The 17,895-nt window shown below is 42.5% G+C and overlaps 1 protein-coding gene across 1 annotated transcript in view; it reads left to right on the forward strand.

Annotated features, from left to right (window-relative positions):
• NEGR1 (neuronal growth regulator 1) overlaps positions 1-17,895 on the forward strand; it is a 1,123,335-nt gene that overhangs the window by 746,152 nt on the left and 359,288 nt on the right. Inside the window, exon 4 of the mRNA XM_069092781.1 lies at positions 3,357-3,488. Coding sequence (XP_068948882.1) covers positions 3,357-3,488 — 132 coding nt within the window. The remainder of the gene's footprint in view (positions 1-3,356; positions 3,489-17,895) is intronic.

Raw genomic sequence — 17,895 nt, forward strand, 5'->3', positions numbered from 1 at the left:
TGCATGCGTGTGTGTGTGCGTATGTATGCATGCATGCGTGTGTGTGTGCGTGCATGTGTGTGCATATGTATGCATGCGTGTGTGTGTGCATATGTATGCATGCGTGTGTGTGTGTGCGTATGTATGCATGCGTGTGTGTGTGCGCATGTACCCTTCTATGACTTAGTAGAGGATGGCTTTGCAGAGTTCTCCAAAGTCCTGCTCTACTAAGTCATGGTAGGGTTGTGAACTACATGGGAAGAGGGATTGTACCTATTGACAAAAATCACAGCTCCTTACAACAGCAGAGTGTTCTCAGATGTTTCAGGGGCCTTTGGTCTTTCAGAGAGCTCAAGGCAGTTGACAGCAACTTTTAAATCTCAAGTGTATTCGATTGCAGAGTTGAAAAGTAGCAAAGGAGGAAGAAAACCTGAGGAGGGGTGGGTAGAGAAAGCGAAGGACATCAATAGTAGGTAATACAAAGAGGGGATTTTAAAATCTGGCTTCAAGAAATCCGAAGTATTGGGGCCAAGTCTCTGAAGAATCTCATAGCCGCAGGGGCTGACAACGATGACATTGTGCCATGAAAGTCTTTGCTCACAGGAGCGCTCTCCACTCAACACTCTTGTCATTTTCATGCCCACATCACTCCTCTCTGGCCACTCTCCTGCTCTGTGTGTTAGCTTTCCTTAGTATAAGGATCCTTAAGTATTTTTAAATGTTATTAACCCCTCTGCTTCTGGTAGAGCCTATAAACCTCTTCTTAAATAATTGAAGGAAAAATGAAATTTTAGTTAGACATCAGTGAAAATAAAATGCTTATGTTTTCCCATTCAAGTTCAATGACCCTTGGAGATGTATACAGAGTCAAGAGACTCTAAGTTTCAGGTTAGGAGCCACTCCTGTGTTAGTAGGAAAACCCCTGAAGAAGGGCCTCCCTTGCCCTTTTTATTTGTATGCCAAGCTCTTGGCACAGTGGATGGTCCATAGTAAAAACGTAAATGATTTTCATTTATTCATCTATCCATTCTTTCATACAATCAGTGTATCAATCAATAAGGATTTATTTGTCATATCCTATGGGCTAGGTCCTAGAGACACAAGTACATAGAATGACACATTGCCTCCTTGCAATGAAGTTGTCCTCAGTCTTTTATTTGTTCAGAGGAGACTGACACCACCTTCTCTCCTCTGATACTTCACCTGGTGTGGGTTCTCATTGCCTCATCCTGGGCCATCACAGTAACCATCTCCTGAGCTTCCCTGACTCACCTCCTTGCCCCAGTCCATCCTTTACTTAGTTAGAAAAATGATCTGCCCAAAGCACAGCCTTAACTCTATCATTCTCCTTTCAATAAAATTCAGAGACTCCCTGTTACCTGCAGGATCAAACATAAAATCCGTTCTTTGAAAGCCTTTTTGAGCCTGCTTCTTCCTACCCTCCCAGTTTTCTTATACTCTACGCCTCCCCCCACATTCTGTGATCAGGTGAAAGCAGCATGCCTGCTCTCCCAAGACACTCCATCTCTCGGATCTCGGAATTTTCACTGACCCTTTCCCATGCCCATGATTCTCTGCCTCCTAACTTCCTTCCGATCTCACCTAAAATCTCTCCTTCTACAGAAAGTCTTTCCCAAGCCATCCTATTCTATGTCTTTCCCCCCATTGGTTATTCTCTATTTATCCTACCAATGGTTTGTTTACATATAGTTGTGGATATGTCTTTGCAATTAGAACGTGAGCCCTGTGAGGCCAGGGATAATTTATATCTTTCTTTTTATTCCCAGTGCTTAATACATAATAGGAACTAATGCAGGATGTGCCAGAAATCTTTCCTAGTCTGGGGAATCCCAGGTGAGAGAACTCCCTCTACCAATGTAGAGTTTCCTAGAGCCCTGACCGGTCAGTAACTTCTGCAGACTCACTTGTCTATTAAATGTCAGTTAGAACATGTCGGGTCCTTCCTGGATCCAAGGCTAGCCCTCTGTCTGCTACACCAGGATGTCTCTCACCAAGAAACAGTGCAGGTAAGTTTCCTTATGGGGAGTTAGGTATAGAAAGGCAGTGAAGCATGGCAGCCTAAGTACGCTCTCTTTCCTCTCTGTGCCTGCTTAGTATGGACATTTCCCATCTTGACTTCGACCATTTCAAAGTGTGAAAAAATGTGATTGAACTGGCATGATACAGTATGGTAAAATGATCAAATGTCAGCATTAGAAGGGAGCTCACTAGTTATCTAAGCCAAGCCAGGCCTCCATAACAACCATGGCAAGTGGTGATTCAGCCTTTGTTTTAAGGACTCCAGGGAGCAGAAGACCCCTGGCTTCTCTCAGGGTCATAGATTTAAAACTGGTTAAGACCTTCAAGGTTATCTTGTGTAAGGCCCTCATTTAACAAGTGAGGAAACTGGAACCCAGAGAGGCTGGGTAACTGTCCCAGGGTCACACAGGTAGTAAATGTCTGAAGCAGGCTTTAAACCCATATCCAGGTCCCATTAGTGTCTAACATGCTAGAGTCAGGATCAGGAAGACTTTAGCTCAAACATCCCTCAAACTCTTGTTATCTGAGTGAGCCTGGGCAAATTGCCTAACCTCTCTGGGCCTCGATCTCCTCGTCAGTAAAATGGTGATAATAATATCACCTACCTCATAGGACTGAGCAAATGAGAGTATCTAGATAGATGATAGATAGATGGATAGAAAGATAGATAAATAGAGAGATAGGTAGGTAGGTAGACAGATATAGCTATCACATCACATATAAGCTGGGTTTATACACATTGGCTAATGTTACAATAGCCTATTATCATCTTGATACTAAGGTTTATGTTTTATGGGAAGGTCGGTTCCCTTCACCACATCCCACATCAATCCTAAGTATTCTTCTTTGTATTTTATCATTATAGGTTAAAACCTGAGTAGTGCTGTGTGTCTTCTGGAAAAAAAAAAGATAAAAATTTATTTAGATGAAGTATTCTAAGTTATCCCTTACACAAGCCATCATGTTCCCTATAAGCTCTAAGGTTATTGAACTCAATCACTGAAACAAACGTACCCAGCTCCGTTTGGTATATGCCAAGAGAAGAAGAACAGAATCAATGTTGGAAGAAGCCGAGTGTGTTCCCTTTCCAGGGAAAGTCATTACAGGAGCTCCCTCATCAGCTTATGTGGCTGGCAATGCCATTGTTTTCCCTTTTGGATGGTCTCTGAACAAAGAATTAAATAATTACTCCCAGTTTCATTTGAGGTAGTACGTAAACAATCTTAGGAAAAGTCACAAAATGATTGTTTTCCTGGAATGAATCTTTCTCTAGGGCTGACAATTAAACACACTGTAATTGGCTTTTTTGTTTGTTTGTTTTTTTCCTCCCATTTTAGCAAAACCATTTGAAAGTGGGCAATATTTGGACATCTACGGCATCACGAGGGACCAGGCCGGGGAATACGAGTGTGGGGCTCAGAATGACGTGTCATTCCCAGATGTGAAAAAAGTTAAAATCGTCGTGAACTGTAAGTCCCATTGCTTATAATCACAAGAAAAGAAAGAGAAAAAGAAAACCTCAGAGATGATAAAACATCTAAGGGAAATGTGCCTGAAGTGGTGCATTTGGTGTTTGGCTTATCATCCCATCTGTGGGTAAAAGGAACCCACTGGGGGCAAAGACGTGAAGCCCTTGCTGTGGCAGATCCTCAGGCCACAGTCTTAGTGTATCATTCACGGTCCCAGGTCATCCTTCAATAACTCAGGTCAATGGAGAGGCCAGAATGTTTCTCCTGGCCTCCTTACTCTGTGCTCCCTACATCATGGCAGCCTATCTCTGAAGTACTGTGGACATAGGGAAACTTTCTCTGTCTTGGGGGCTTTCCCTTCCTGCACTTCGACTAAATGGAAGGATTGAAATGTAACTCCCTATCGATCCTGATGGAAGTCACACCTTTGGGTCTACCTTTGGCAAATAAAGCCCTTTAACCCCAGAGTGGCAAGGGCTTTTCCCTTTAGTAGTTTGGAGATTTAACTGTTTCGATGTGGGAGTCACAGCAAACAAGGGAAATGACACCTGAAAGGTGCATGCTCAGCATTGTAGACTACAGTGCCTGGGTGAGCCTGTTGGGATACTGCATTGGAAGGTCTCTGTTGATGCCCTGGAAACCTGATTCAGGGCAGTAGAACCGAAACTCCTTAAGGTCCGGGGGAATGTTGTTTTGGCAACATAGAACAGCTTCTTGATTTTAGATTATCCTGATTTCATAGGAGAGAACTTCCTCTGTGAATGCAGACTGGGACCTTGCCTGAAACTTAGAGTCTGAGGGTTCCTGGGATGGTGAATAAACAAGTACCTTGTCCAGGGTCACACAGTCAGCACAGCTGCAAAAGCAGGCCTTGAACCTTGATTCCATGGCCAACCAGCTCCCTAATGACCATGTCAGGCTCTTGGACCCTCACACCAGAAAGTGCTGAACTCATGTTTGTAGAGTGAATGGAAATGCATATGAGAGACACTTTAATGTTTCTTTGGTAAACACTGCAGTGCAAATTTCCATGATCCCAGCAGCAGGCTGAGAATCAGCCTGGCCCATTATGCAATTATCCAATGTGGATTTTTCTCTCAATTCCTTGACATAAAAAATATTCTGAATAGGAACAAAAACCTTAGAACCAAAGCCTGTTGCAGGATCTGTCTTCATGTTGTACCGTGACCATTGTTCACAACATTTGGCTCAGTGCTGTTCACAGGAACATTTTCTGCATATTGCCATCATTTATTTGTTTTTAAGTACTTGAAGTGAAATGTAAGTTTAGACTGTACTGCCGGCCCAAAGAAATCTTCTCATCTATAGCTGTGTCACAGAACGGTGCTTTGAGTTCCAGCCATCTGACATACTTATTGTTCCCCAAACACAGCCTGGGATCTCCCTTTTCCCGCCTTCGCATAGGCTGTCCTTCATGCCTGGAATCCACCCCTCTCCTTAGCTATGCATCATCAGCTTTCTTCAGACTCATCAAGTGTGCCTTCTGCAGGAAGCCAGGCCTGGCCCCTGCCCCCAACCCTGCCCATGTGCCAGTGTGCCTCCTCTGAAACACTTCTGTATGAGTTTTGTATTTAATTTTCCATAGGCATAGACATGTTGATTTACCTTGATAGAATGTAGGCTCTTAGAAAACAAACTTTGATTTTTATTTTCACATTTATAACACAGAACAAAGTAGTAGGAATATAGTTTGTACATAAAAAAAAAGATTGTTGAATGAATGAATGAGCGAGTGCATGTAGGAGGAAGGCAGTGAGGTGTTCAGTCAGTTGATAAGCAATGATTCGGCACCTACTGTTTCCTGCACTGTGCTGAGAGATGGGGGTTCAAGAAGTGGCAGAAGACAGTCCCAGACTGAAGGAGCTCACAGTGCCAGAAGTGCTGGAGTGCCATGATGGTCGGGTTGTTGAATGGGGCTGGTTCGGCAATCAGTCCCGACATTCAAACCTCACCTTGGCTACTTACCATCTCCCTGACTTTGGCAGCCCTTCCCTTGTGCTGGGCCTCAGTTTTCTCACCGGTAAAATGAACCGCTCACATTATGTCAACTCTAAAGTCTCTGCAAGCTCTAAATCCCTCATTTTCTGAAGAGCTATAATTCTAGGATGCATAGTAATATGCGTAAAGTCAGGATGATGGGCCATTAGATGGTGGAGTGAGCAGAGTGCTGGGCCTGGAATCAAGAGGATCTCTTCCTGCCTTCAAATCTGGCCTCAGACACTAGCTGTGTGACCCTAGGCAAGTCACTTCACCCTGTATGCTCAGTCTACTCATATGGAAAACCAGTCCAGAATCCTTGCCAAGAAAACCCCAGATGGGACCTGACTGAAGAGTAGCTCACCACCAAGAACTCAGGTGGATGGAACAGCAGTCCATGTACATCGTTCTCTCACTCACATGTGATGCCCCCTCAGAGCATTCAGGTTTGGGCTGCCTTTAGGAAGTGGGCTGGTACATTCCATGCCCACTTTGCACGTGACAGGGACTCAAGGGATTGGGATTAATTATGGCTTTTCCTGCCATGACTCTCTAAATCAGTGCTTCTTGACCTTTTGGGTCTCAGAACTCCTGTATACTCTCAAAGGATTGAGGATCCCTCAAAGAGCTTTGGCAGATATGGATGATATCAGTCTATTGTGTCCAAATTAGAAATTAAACTTTCTTAGTATTATTATGAAAATAGATTTGATCTTTTAGTCCCCCTGAAAGGACTTCAGAGACTCCAAGAGGTTCCCAGAACACACTTCGAGGACCACTGCTCAAAGGGAACAAAAGATGGGGGTCAAGAGAAGGTGCCGTGCACGTGTGGAGATGCTTCTGATGGAAGGGATGGGGTACACACCAGGCATTGGCTGAGGGGGATGGGCCCTTGCTTGGAATCTGCTTGGTCCAGGGTCAGTAGACTGAGGACAGAGGGGGAGAGTAAGACATTGTGCACAGGACAGATGAGAAAAGCATCGAACAGAAGAGCATAAGGATAAACTTGGATAAATCTATGAGACATGAATTCAGGCTTGGAAGGTCATTTATATAGAGGTCATTTAGTGCAACCCCCCCATTTTACAAATGGGAAAACTGAGACCCTGAAAGATGCAGTCTCTTTACCAGAGTTTGATGGAGACTAATAACAAAGATATGCCCAGAGAAAGCCCAGGACTCCTGTCCTGAAGGCCTATGAAACAGATACACCCTCTGGCCTTTTGGAAAACAACCCTAGGCTTCCTTCCTCAGGATATGGGAATGGTGGAGCAAAAGGGCCCATCACATAAATCTGAAGCCTCTTGAGGTCAGCTAGACCAGATTGCTTATGTCTGGGGTCAGCTAGTCAGGGTTTAAAGCCCTTCCTCCCTCCCTCCCTTCCTTCCTTCCTTCCTTCCTTTTTTTCCTTCCCTCCTTCCTTCCTTCCTTCCTTCCTTCCTTCCTTCCTTCCTTCCTTCCTTCCTTCCTTCCTTCCTCCCTCCCTCCCTCCCTCCCTCCCTCCCTTCCTTCCTGTTTGTTTATATTAAAGTGTACAGGAGCCTTTGCTAGGCAGTTCACTCACGCCCTCTGATTTCTAAACAAAGCACCAAGATACACAAATACCTTTCAAAGCTTTATTTCAGGTCACCAAAGCCCAGCCCCAGTGTCCACTGAGCACCTCGTCAGTGCTGGGTAGCCGGCTAGGCACTGGAAGGACAGAGACGTAAACTGTGCTCCCTGCCCAAGTCTGACACTCTCTTGGGAGAAGCAAGTGCACATCTAATCATAGCTAGCCCAAACACAAGATGATTTCAAAGGGAAACTATAAACGAGGGGAGTTTACAAGTGGCCGCATTGTTGGTGACATGGGCCTCATTTCCTCATGTTAAAACAATAGCAAGGTCACATTTTATGAAGTCTTCCGTTTAAAGCCTCTCACAGGCACCAAACCATGGAACTTCTCAAAACTCACCCCTCCCTACAAACTCTACAAGGAATCCCTTTATACTGACTGACAAGAAAAAATACTATCTTCCAGAATTCAGAGCATTTTATGCAACACTTGGGTTTTCCTTACAATCTTCCTATCAAAATATGGCCAGGTCTGAATCCTGCCTAATTTATAATATTTAGTTCAATTTATTCTGGCAGTATCCATGGGGGGTAGAGAATTGTTAGCTTCCTTGTGAATTTGCTGCCTTCCAAATTCATGAGGATTTTGAAAAGCTTCATCGAGATTTCCCAGGACCATTTCATCCAAGCAGTTCTCTCACACCTGATTAGAGGTAAAATGTCTCTGGGCAATCAGACAATGAAAAGGCAATAGATACGAGGGCAGAGAACTGGGTTCAAATTCTGACTCTGCCATTTGCTAGCTGTGTGACTTTGAATACATCACTTGGCCAACCTGAAACTCTGTGTCCTCTACTGCAAAAATGATAGGGTTTGACTAGACAGCTTGCAGGGTTCTTTCCTGATCTAAAAATATGATCCTTTGATATTCAAAATTTTTTTCTTTTAGTAAAATATGAAAAATGAGGATCTGCCCTCAAGGAGCTTACATTTAACTAGAAGAGAAACGAAATGCAGATGTAAATGTATGTAAAACAAATACAAAACAATTTCCAGGGTAACCAGGGTAACCAAGCAGCTGGACCTCACCTCCTTCCTCTGAAAAATGAGGGGCTTGTGATAGATGGATGGCCCCAAAGGGGGTTTCAAGTTCTTGATCTCTGCTTTTATGAGAATGGTGGAGATCTTTCTGGTGTTATTCATTGATTGCTGGTACCATGTCTGACATCATCGATTCTACACTTATTTAATTCTAGCACCACAGAGAAAGACTAGAGGCTAACAATACATAGATAACAGTGGTATCAAAATATATAATTTTGAAAAAGAAAAAAAAAAGTAGATCAATATATTCAGAAATGCAAGAAAGGTTCTGGATCAGAAAACCTTATGTTTAGAGATGGTCTTTGAGGTCATTTGGCCCTAAGTCAACCCTTTACAGCCTTCCTCACCCCCAGTGATTGAAAATCACCAGGGATGGACAATTCACTTCTTCAGGATGTTTTGGAAGGGTTTCACTCAGTAGAAAGCACGTCCTTTAGAATATCAGAAGATATTTGCTCTGGAAAACAGAAGACAGAGGAGGGAAAGAGATGCCTTTGCTGTTTTCAGATAATAGAGGGTCTGCAATATCTGCAAAGGTCTAAAAGACAGATGAGTTTTGTTCTGCCAGACACAGACAGAAAAACTAGAAGGAATAGAGAGAAGTTGCAAAGGGATTCCCTTAGCCCTGAAATAAGGGAACTTCCTCTAACAGTGTCCTAACAATCAGCCCAATGGCCTTCTCTAAGAATAGTGAGTTTCTCTTCATTTGAAGTTTTCAAGTCTGAATGAACAGAGATTAGGTAGATTGAGTTGGAACAGCAAGCTGCTAAGCTGCTGTCCAAGTCGCAAATTGTATTTCTGTGGTTCTATAATCATGGTGCCTCTGTATAGATCAGCTACAGATTGCCAGGGACATGACATGCACTAGAATTTAAATCCAAATTTAAAAACAATCTATGAGGAGCATGCAAATGTACCAGGATTGTTCTGCTACATGTCTTCGAGCAGAGGGGATCTCAGGGGTCTTCGAGTCTATTTTCCAAGTTTTTTAAGGCATCTCTCCAACATTTGATAACCAATGATTGATCATTCCCAGTAATGGAGAGCTCACATTGTAAGACAGTTCACTCTATCAATGGCTTTACTTTTTAGAAAGTTCTCTCTCTCATTGAGCCAACTGGTCTGGCCTGTAATTTGAATTTATGGATTCTGATTCTACCATCTAGAATTCTACATGATATTCTACCATCGAGAGGCAGCTAAGTAGCTCAGTGAATAGAGCACTGGACCTGGGTTCAGGAAGATCTGAATTCAAATTTGGCCCCAGACACTTAGTAGGTGTGAGACCCTGGGCAAGTCACTTAACCCTGTTTGCCTCAGTTTCCTCATCTGTAAAATGAGCTGGAGAAGGAAATGGCAAATCACCCCAGTATCTTTGCCAAGAAAACTCCAAATGGTCACACAAAGAGTAGGACATGACTGAAAGACTGGACAACAGTCCACCATCTATACCAGATACCTAGACTTTCTGTTCTCTCGCCCTCTTCTTATGCCCTTACAGTCAGACTTCTGACCTTATCATTCTAAGGAAACTGTTCATTTTAAAGTTATCAGTTATCTCTTAATTACTAAATCCAATGGACTTTTCTTGGCTTTCATTCTCCTCAACATCTCTGCAACCTTGGACACACTGCTGAACACCCTCTTCTCATTGACGCTCTCTCCACTCTAGGTTTTCAAGACATCACTCTCTCCTGGTTGTCCTGCTACCTATCTGACCTCTCCTTTTCAACCCCCTTCACTGGTTCCTCTTTCCAATCACATCCTTTAAATGTGGGTGTCCTTCAGGGTTCTTTCCTGAGCCTTCTTTTTCTTTCTTTATACCATTCCTTGATCTACCCAACTGGGATAACTTTAATTACTATCTGTAGGGTGAACAATCCTCAAATTTACTTTTTCTGCCCTGATGTCTACCTGACTGTCCCTCAGGAATATCAATTTAGATATCCCGTAGAAATCTTGAACTAAGTCTGTCCAAATCAGAACCCATTGTCTTTCTCCCTGAAGCAGCCTTCACCCCAATCTAATCGCCATTTAGCTACCATAGTGATTTTACTAAAAGCACAGGTCACCGCACACACACAGGCACACACACAGATGCAGACACAGATGCAGACACAGACACACACACAGATGCAGACACAGACACACACACACACACAAATGCAGACAGAGACACACACAGACACACACACAGATGCACACACAGACACACACACACACACACACACACACTGTATTCCAATGGCTTCCTATCCTTCAGGATCAAATACAAAATTCACTTCTTGTCATTCAGAGCTCTTTGTACTTACCCCCTATTTCATTTCCAGTCTTCTTTCATGGGCCACGTCAGGTACAAAATTGGCACTTGATAAATATTCATTGATTGGTTGGCTGATTAAGTTATGTAAAATAATCCCATTCTAACTGGAGCAGTATATAGTGTGCTAGATGTGGAATCAAGAAAAGCTTAGTAGAGCACTGTACCTAGAGTCAGGAGGTCCTGAGTTCAAATCCAACTTCAGACACTTAACACTTACTTGCTGTGTGACCTTGGGCAAGTCACTTAACCCCAATTGCCCTGCTTTCCCCCCTGCAAATGGAAAAAAAAAAGAAGACCTTAATTTAAACATGGCCTTGAACATTTACTGGCTCTGCGACCCTGTGCCAGTTACTTAATGTCCGCCTACCTTGGATTCCCTATATATAAAAGGTGGTTGTGAGGATAAGAACATTCATAAAGTGCTTTTAAACCTTAGAGTCCTTTATCATCATCTTCACCACCATCGTCATCACTCTTCCTATGGACAGGTCTTCCAGCATTTGAAGCCAATGAATCATTTGTCCCCTGAGTGGTCCCTTTTCAATGGTGGCCATCTGACGTGCCTTCCAGTCATTGTCTTATGACGTGGCTTCTTAAGTGTCTTCATCATTGCAGGCAATCAAGTATGTTCAATCTAACTCTTTTAAATGGACGCCCAGAATCTATCAAAAGAAGTCAGACATGATCTTCTCTATTCAAGAGGTCAGCATCCAGCATCTCCATCTAGTCGCCCATGTCAATCCTAAAAAGATCTGACCCTGCTTAGTTTTACTTTACATCATTCCAGATCTTTCATGTTTTGGTTTGTCCTTAGGCATTATTGTGACGTTATATTTTTTATTGTGATTAACATTTATTGAGAATTCATTGTGTTTTCTGACTCTGGCATAGACTCCATGTGACTTGCACATTACTATGGTGAAAAACAATAGAAAACAAAACTGTTTCACCCCTTAAAAAGACAAAGCAGGCTTACTGCTGATAACTAATTATAGGTAGATCTAGGGTACAGATTTATTGGGATTCTGGGTGATTAAGAAAATCTTCCTTAACTCAGTAGAGCAAAGGCCAATAGTGAAATCATCTCTGAAAGCCACAGGTTGCTGATTCAGCTCTAGCTTGAAGGAATGGCCCCTATCTCAGAACAATGTACATTTTGAAAAGATTTTTGTCTACTGCTTTTTACCTGACTGACTTTCAGGAAGTTGCTTTGCCCCTTTGGGCTTCATTCTCCTCAATCTAACGAGAGTTGGGTCAGATGTCATCTAAGGGACTCAGGAGTAATAAAATCAGTGATGAAGTCATAGATATGAAATATGGGTATAGAAGGCTACAAGAGCTTTTGAAAGTGAATTCAGTCAAATAATTTTCCAGTTTAATGAAATGACTCATTTGCTGTCTACTTGTTCTTTGGAATTAGTTTGGCCAATGAGTTGTCTGAATTGACTGAATGATTTGAGCAGAATTAGGTAGACAGAATCATAGAGGAGAAAGGGCGCTCATGTTGGATACACTCCTGAATCCTCCTCCAACAGTCCTGCAAAGTGCTCATTCAGTCTCCTGTTGAAGAGTTCTAATGAGAGTAACCCACAATCCCCCAAAGTGGCCCATTTCATTTCTGCCCAGACCTAATTCTTGGCAAGTATTTTCTTATGTTGAATCTAAAGATGTAATTTGGGACAAAGGATCATACATTAATAGATGGACAAGACATTCACTGACTAGCTCAAGGTCATGAAGGTGGTAGTAGACAGCAGAGCTCAGCTCCTAACCTGTAACTCTTGACCCCAAATCCATTTGCTTCCTCACCCCAGCACAACCACAGATAGCCTTGGGCTGCAGGACCCAATAAAGTGAATCAGCATCTCTTCTTATAACAAACCTTCAAAAGCTTGAAGAGAGTGATCACATGACTCTGTCAGCTCCCAGGTCATATCCCACCCAGAAACAACTTCAATTCCTCCAACCCATCCCAGCCACAAATAGACCAGAGGAATGAGTTAAGCTCCCCTTTCTTAGTGTTATTGGTCATTTAGGATTTACTTGAAGAGACATTGGAGGGGTTTGCCATTTTCTTTTCCAGCTCATTTTATGGATGAGGAAACTGAGGCAAACTGATGAAGTGATTTTCCTAAGGTCCCACTGCTAGTAAGTATTTGAGAACATATTTGAACTCAGGAAGAGGAGTCTTCCTGACTCCGGGCCCAGTAGCCCAGTCACTGAGTCACTTAACTGCCTTTAAGCTTCCTACACAATTACATTTCCTCTGTGATGTCTGTAAGTGATGTATGTATTCATGATCTCTAATGGACTTTGTTGGCCTGGAAAGTTATGCCTACAATTGGGGGGCTAATTTATACACTTCCTTTCTTTCCATACACGTTGCTCATGATCTAGTTAGCTCTAAGTGGAAGATGGATCTAAATTGGAGATGCTGTGGAGGACGGGCAGCAGAGGATCAAGGACCCTCGCTGGCTCTAAATTTGGTGGACCTGGGTTCAAATCTCATTGTCACACTCCCAGGGTGACCTTGGGGAAACCACTTCCAAGGGCCTCAGTTTCCTCACCTGTATTCAGTAGGTCTAGATAACGTCGGAGATCTCTCATCCAAACCTAGACCCACAATCCTGCATAAAGAAACTGGACTTAATATTAAAGGCAGAGTGATACAGTAGAAAGGATGCTGGCTGTGGATATGTAGACCTGGGTTCAAATCCTGCTCCTGTTGTTTGTAATGTGCCCTGAGTAAGTCACATTACTCCCTGGGGACTCAGTTTCCTCACCTGTAAAATGACATGGCTGTACTAGATGCCCGTGGACTAATGTCCTCTCCCACTCTCCAGCTCTTTTCATGTGACATTTGAGATCAGCACAATGTCTTGCACATCGTGGGCACTTAATAAATGTTTATTGGCTTGACTTGAATCATGAAGGGAAGTCCAGACATAATGCTGAGAAAGCAATGAAGGCAACCACATAGCTATGTTTCCATTTCAAATGGTAGCCGGGAAAATGGGCATGCAGGACCAGTTTTTGCTAATATAGAAAAAAGTAGGGCTTTTCCCTGTGTATTCAAAGCAGGAGATATCTAAGGTATATTCTTAAGTAAGGCTAGGAGATGTTCTCCAGAGAAGCTGGGGCACTGATTTACATATTGTTTTGCATCAGATACATATTCATTTATGTAAATGTATATTTTATATTCTAGAATATAACTAACTCCAAATATATGGACTAGAATATCCTAATTAGTGACACCTAATGCAATTGTACTGCAGCCTGTGACTGACACCTCAAGGGAGAGGCTAGGGCCAGTCATAGCCACAGCACCATTGTCAGGGTCTCTCTCTGACTTGTCCTCCCCACCCTGAAGGAGGTTGAGGTGCTAATCTCGCACTGTGATGGCAGAAAACAGGGTGCTTCTTTTTATAGTAAAGTCAAAAGAGCACAGGATATGGAGCCAGAAAACGTGTGTTCAAATCTCAGCTCTGCCCCTTAGCACCTCTGGGACCTTGGGAGAGTCACTTAATATCTCAAGATCTCTGCTTCCTCATCTGTAAGGTGTAAAAAATAACCCAGTTCTAAATCTGGGATCCCATGATTTCTTCATTACATCATGCTTCAATTAATGATTAATGTAAGAACTAGTGTGTGTGTGTGTGTGTGTGTGTGTGTGTGTGTGTATTTTAGACAGGGGTACGAAGGGACATGGTTTCCCAATAGTAGTGATGGGGCACTCACTCCATGTACCTCCCAAATATCTTTGCGGCAGTCAGAAGAACTAATAAATTCTGCAATTGCCCAAATGATGGTGTCCCTTTCCAGAAAGTAGAGACAGCAACGTGAGGAGCTGATCTTCCAGACCTGGTTGTGACTAAAAAGCAAGAGAGGGCTTCCAACCTAGTCAAGATCAGAGCATTAAAAGGAAATGGCAGCACCATCTTAGAGTCAATTATAGATTTGAAAAATCTGGGCAGAGTCAAGCATGCAGCTTAGATTAGAGAACGGCAGGTCTTAGAAAATTCTGAGCTAGCATAGGTAGGAGGAAGAGATGGTCTTCAACTCTAGAGAGAAAGTTAGCAGAAGGGGAACGGGTTGCTGTCAAATCAACAAGCTGTTGCCAGATGCACAAAACATTGTCAAAGCCAGAGTTAGCACAAAGAATAGTGTATATACACAGGGAGCTCATCTACCTACTTGAATTAAGAAAAAAAGACTTGACAACTCTTACATGATTCGTGTGTCTGGGGATGTTGTGGAAAACAATTTGGAATTAGGATAAAGATGTGATAAATGTCTCCTCCATTTGACCCAGTGATCTCACTGATAGTTGTGTATCTAAGTAAGCAAAAGACAGCAAGACAGGTACGCTAAAATATCCACAGCCATGCTTTCTATAGATCGGAGATCTGGCACAAAGGAGGGTGCTTTTAGTCAGAGAATAACTGGATTGTGACATGAATAGAACAGAACGTTGCAGTGCTATGCTATGAGAAATAACAAATACAACAATTTCAACAAGTATGGGATGGCATATGAAATAATACAGAGTGAAGTAAGCAGCTCCAGGAAAACGACTTACTCAATGGCCACAGCAATGAAAGTGGAAAGACAACGAATTCAAGCAGCAATGGCAAGTGATTAGAAAGACCAAGCTTGGGCACAGAATTGAATTGAGAAAATGTGCCTCCGTCCCTTTACCAATAAGGTCGGGGATAGGACTTTGGACTGTCATATATGGTGTCAAACAAAAGTGCCCTCCTTTTCCTTTGTTTTAATCTGTGTTACTGAGAGGAAAGGGGAACAAAGCGATACATATAGTAACCTGAATAAAAAAAAGAGTGAAAGCTTAGATACACATTCTTTGAAAAAATGTTTAATGCCGATAGACAAAAGGACAAGTAACTGATGAGAAAAAAAATGGCAGTACCTTTGTCGGAAAGCACTAAATCTCAAAATAAGTAGAGACTGACAGTCAACAGGAGTGGAACCCAATAGAACTTTTTCAGGCAAAAGGAAAGCCAGAGTCATGCCCCTCTCACGAATGTACTTAGAAGCCTGCCCTAGGGGAGTAAGATCACATTAGTTCAACCTAACTCCAGAAAGAAGAAACAGGGACAAGGAATGATTGGGGCAAAGGTTTTAAATTTATTCAATTTAATTTTTTTTTAAATTTACTCAATTTAAGGACATTTCAATGAGAGGGGAAGCTCCCTGCCCATTCCAGTTACTCAGAAGTTTTGCATCCCCCCTCTCCAAACCCGGGGCCTTAGAGCCAAGGTTGGGTGGCCATTACTTGGGGAAGCTGTAGACAGGATTCTTGACTGGGGTCCTTTTAAACTATGTACTGCTTACTGTTCAAGGGTTTTGAGATTTTGTGAGCCAACACTCCACATGTTGACATAAATATGTATTCCAACTTCTTTTGTCTAGTGCTGGCAAGTAGTTATCAGTTTCCGTGTCTGTGTGTGATTCCACTCCCACCCCTGAATAAGGCATTTTGCTGAAGGAAAATAAAAACCCATCTGAAGCAGCCCTGTATACATTTTCTTTTATTACTTTTCCCCCTAAAAATAAAAGCTGATTTTCCTGCTCTAAGTATATAAGAAATATATCTTCTTCTATGAAAGATGATGTTGACTTTCTATCTTTTATCTATAGTCACTGCTATCTTGGCATTTGCCAATTGAAACACAAAATACTTCAAGTGAAAGGGGAAATAGTCTGGCATTTGGTGGTCTCTTGGTATCAGGAAAACAAGGTTTACCTACCTGGCTCGCAAACATCCCCTCTCTGACGCAAAGCTTCCTTCTTTTCTATCGGACCACCCTAAGCACTTTCTGTATTTTAACTGGGGGTGTGGAGGGTAAATACACCCTATCAATCAGCTATATTGAAAGCATCGTGAAAGCAAGGGATAGACTGTTTTAGTCTTCATCGCTCCCTGTTGAAAGCACCTAACCTAGAGCCTGATACATAGAAGATACTTCAAACAAACAAACAAACAAACAAAAAGAATGCAATTGGGCAGAGGAAGAAACATTCATTTTCATTTACACACATGGACACACATCATCCTACTGGATTTCAAGGTGGGGATATCTATTTTATACGTCCCTCTAACATCTATCTCTCTATCTATGTCTATCTCTAGATCCAATCTCTCTCTCTCAATACAGAGATACATAGATATAAAAGAATATGCATGCACACATATACATACACTATGTGTATATATCTAGAATTATATGTTTGTGCCCATATATACATATGTGTGAGCATATGGAGAGAGAGACAGACAGAGACAGAGAGGAAGGAAGAGGGAGAGAGAGGGAGAGGGAGGGAGAGAGAGTATTGGACAGAGGAAGCATCACCACCTCTTTCTATTTTATCATCCTCTTTCCTTGGAAGCTCACATCACTTTTGTACTTGGAGTGGGAGTCTTCTCCACTCTGAGGACTGCAGACTTTCCCTCTGGTTGGTTGGCTCCTCCCAGAGCCTCTCTCCCCAGATTTCACTCTGAATCATCCTGCACTTTCTCTTTAAAGCCCCCAGCCTGGCACCTTGATCTGCACGCCCCCCCCCAGCATTTCTTTTTCTTTGTTGTCTTCCCGCATTAGAACACAAGGTCTTTGAGAGCAGAGACTTACTCTTTCTGCTTATATTTGTTTTCCCTACGATTAGTACAGTGCCTGGAATACAGTAAGCACTTAAGCAATGCTTGTCAACCTCCCTTGACCATTAGATTATAAACTATAAGAAGACAGATCCTTTTGTTTCGTCTTTACGTACCTCCAGTACCTGGCATAGTGACTGACACAGAAAAAAATGCTTCAGCGTATTTTTTTAAAGAATTGAGCCGGACAGAAATGTTGGTTGTTACACACATTTTACCATATTATTAGGTTATTCAGCATGGGAGGGCAGGGAAACTTTTTTTTTTTTTTTGCAGCACCCAAGATGATGATTGACACACAGCGCACACCTAACTTTGTTGTTTTTATTGTTGTGTTTTGATCATTTGGTCAGAAGGAGAATGATTGTAGACACTTAAAGAAATGCTTGTGGATTGATCCATTGCTTTAGATCAGGTCTTAAAGGATTCTGGAGATTACCTAGCCCACACTCATTATAAAGATTATGAAAACAAGGAACACAGGCTGAATTGCCTTGCCCCAAAGTCATTCAGTGGCAGATTTGGTATTCCAATGCAGGTGTCTCTTTTTCCCCTCATTCCCCAATTGTACACACAATGTTTCTGTGAAGAAATCATTGAGAGATGCTAGGATACATCACAAAGAGTGCTGGCTTTAAACTCAGGATCCTAGGCACCTAGTCTCAGTCCTGGAAAGGACCTCAGGCAGCATCTAATCTGACCTCCTCACTTCATAGATGAGGAAATAATGAGGTGACTTTGCCCATTATCAC

This window comes from Petaurus breviceps, unplaced genomic scaffold (genome assembly GCF_028583685.1).
Source record: "Petaurus breviceps papuanus isolate PSGF00001 unplaced genomic scaffold, PetGlider_PUasm1.0 207, whole genome shotgun sequence".
NCBI classification, from domain to species: Eukaryota; Metazoa; Chordata; class Mammalia; order Diprotodontia; family Petauridae; genus Petaurus; species Petaurus breviceps.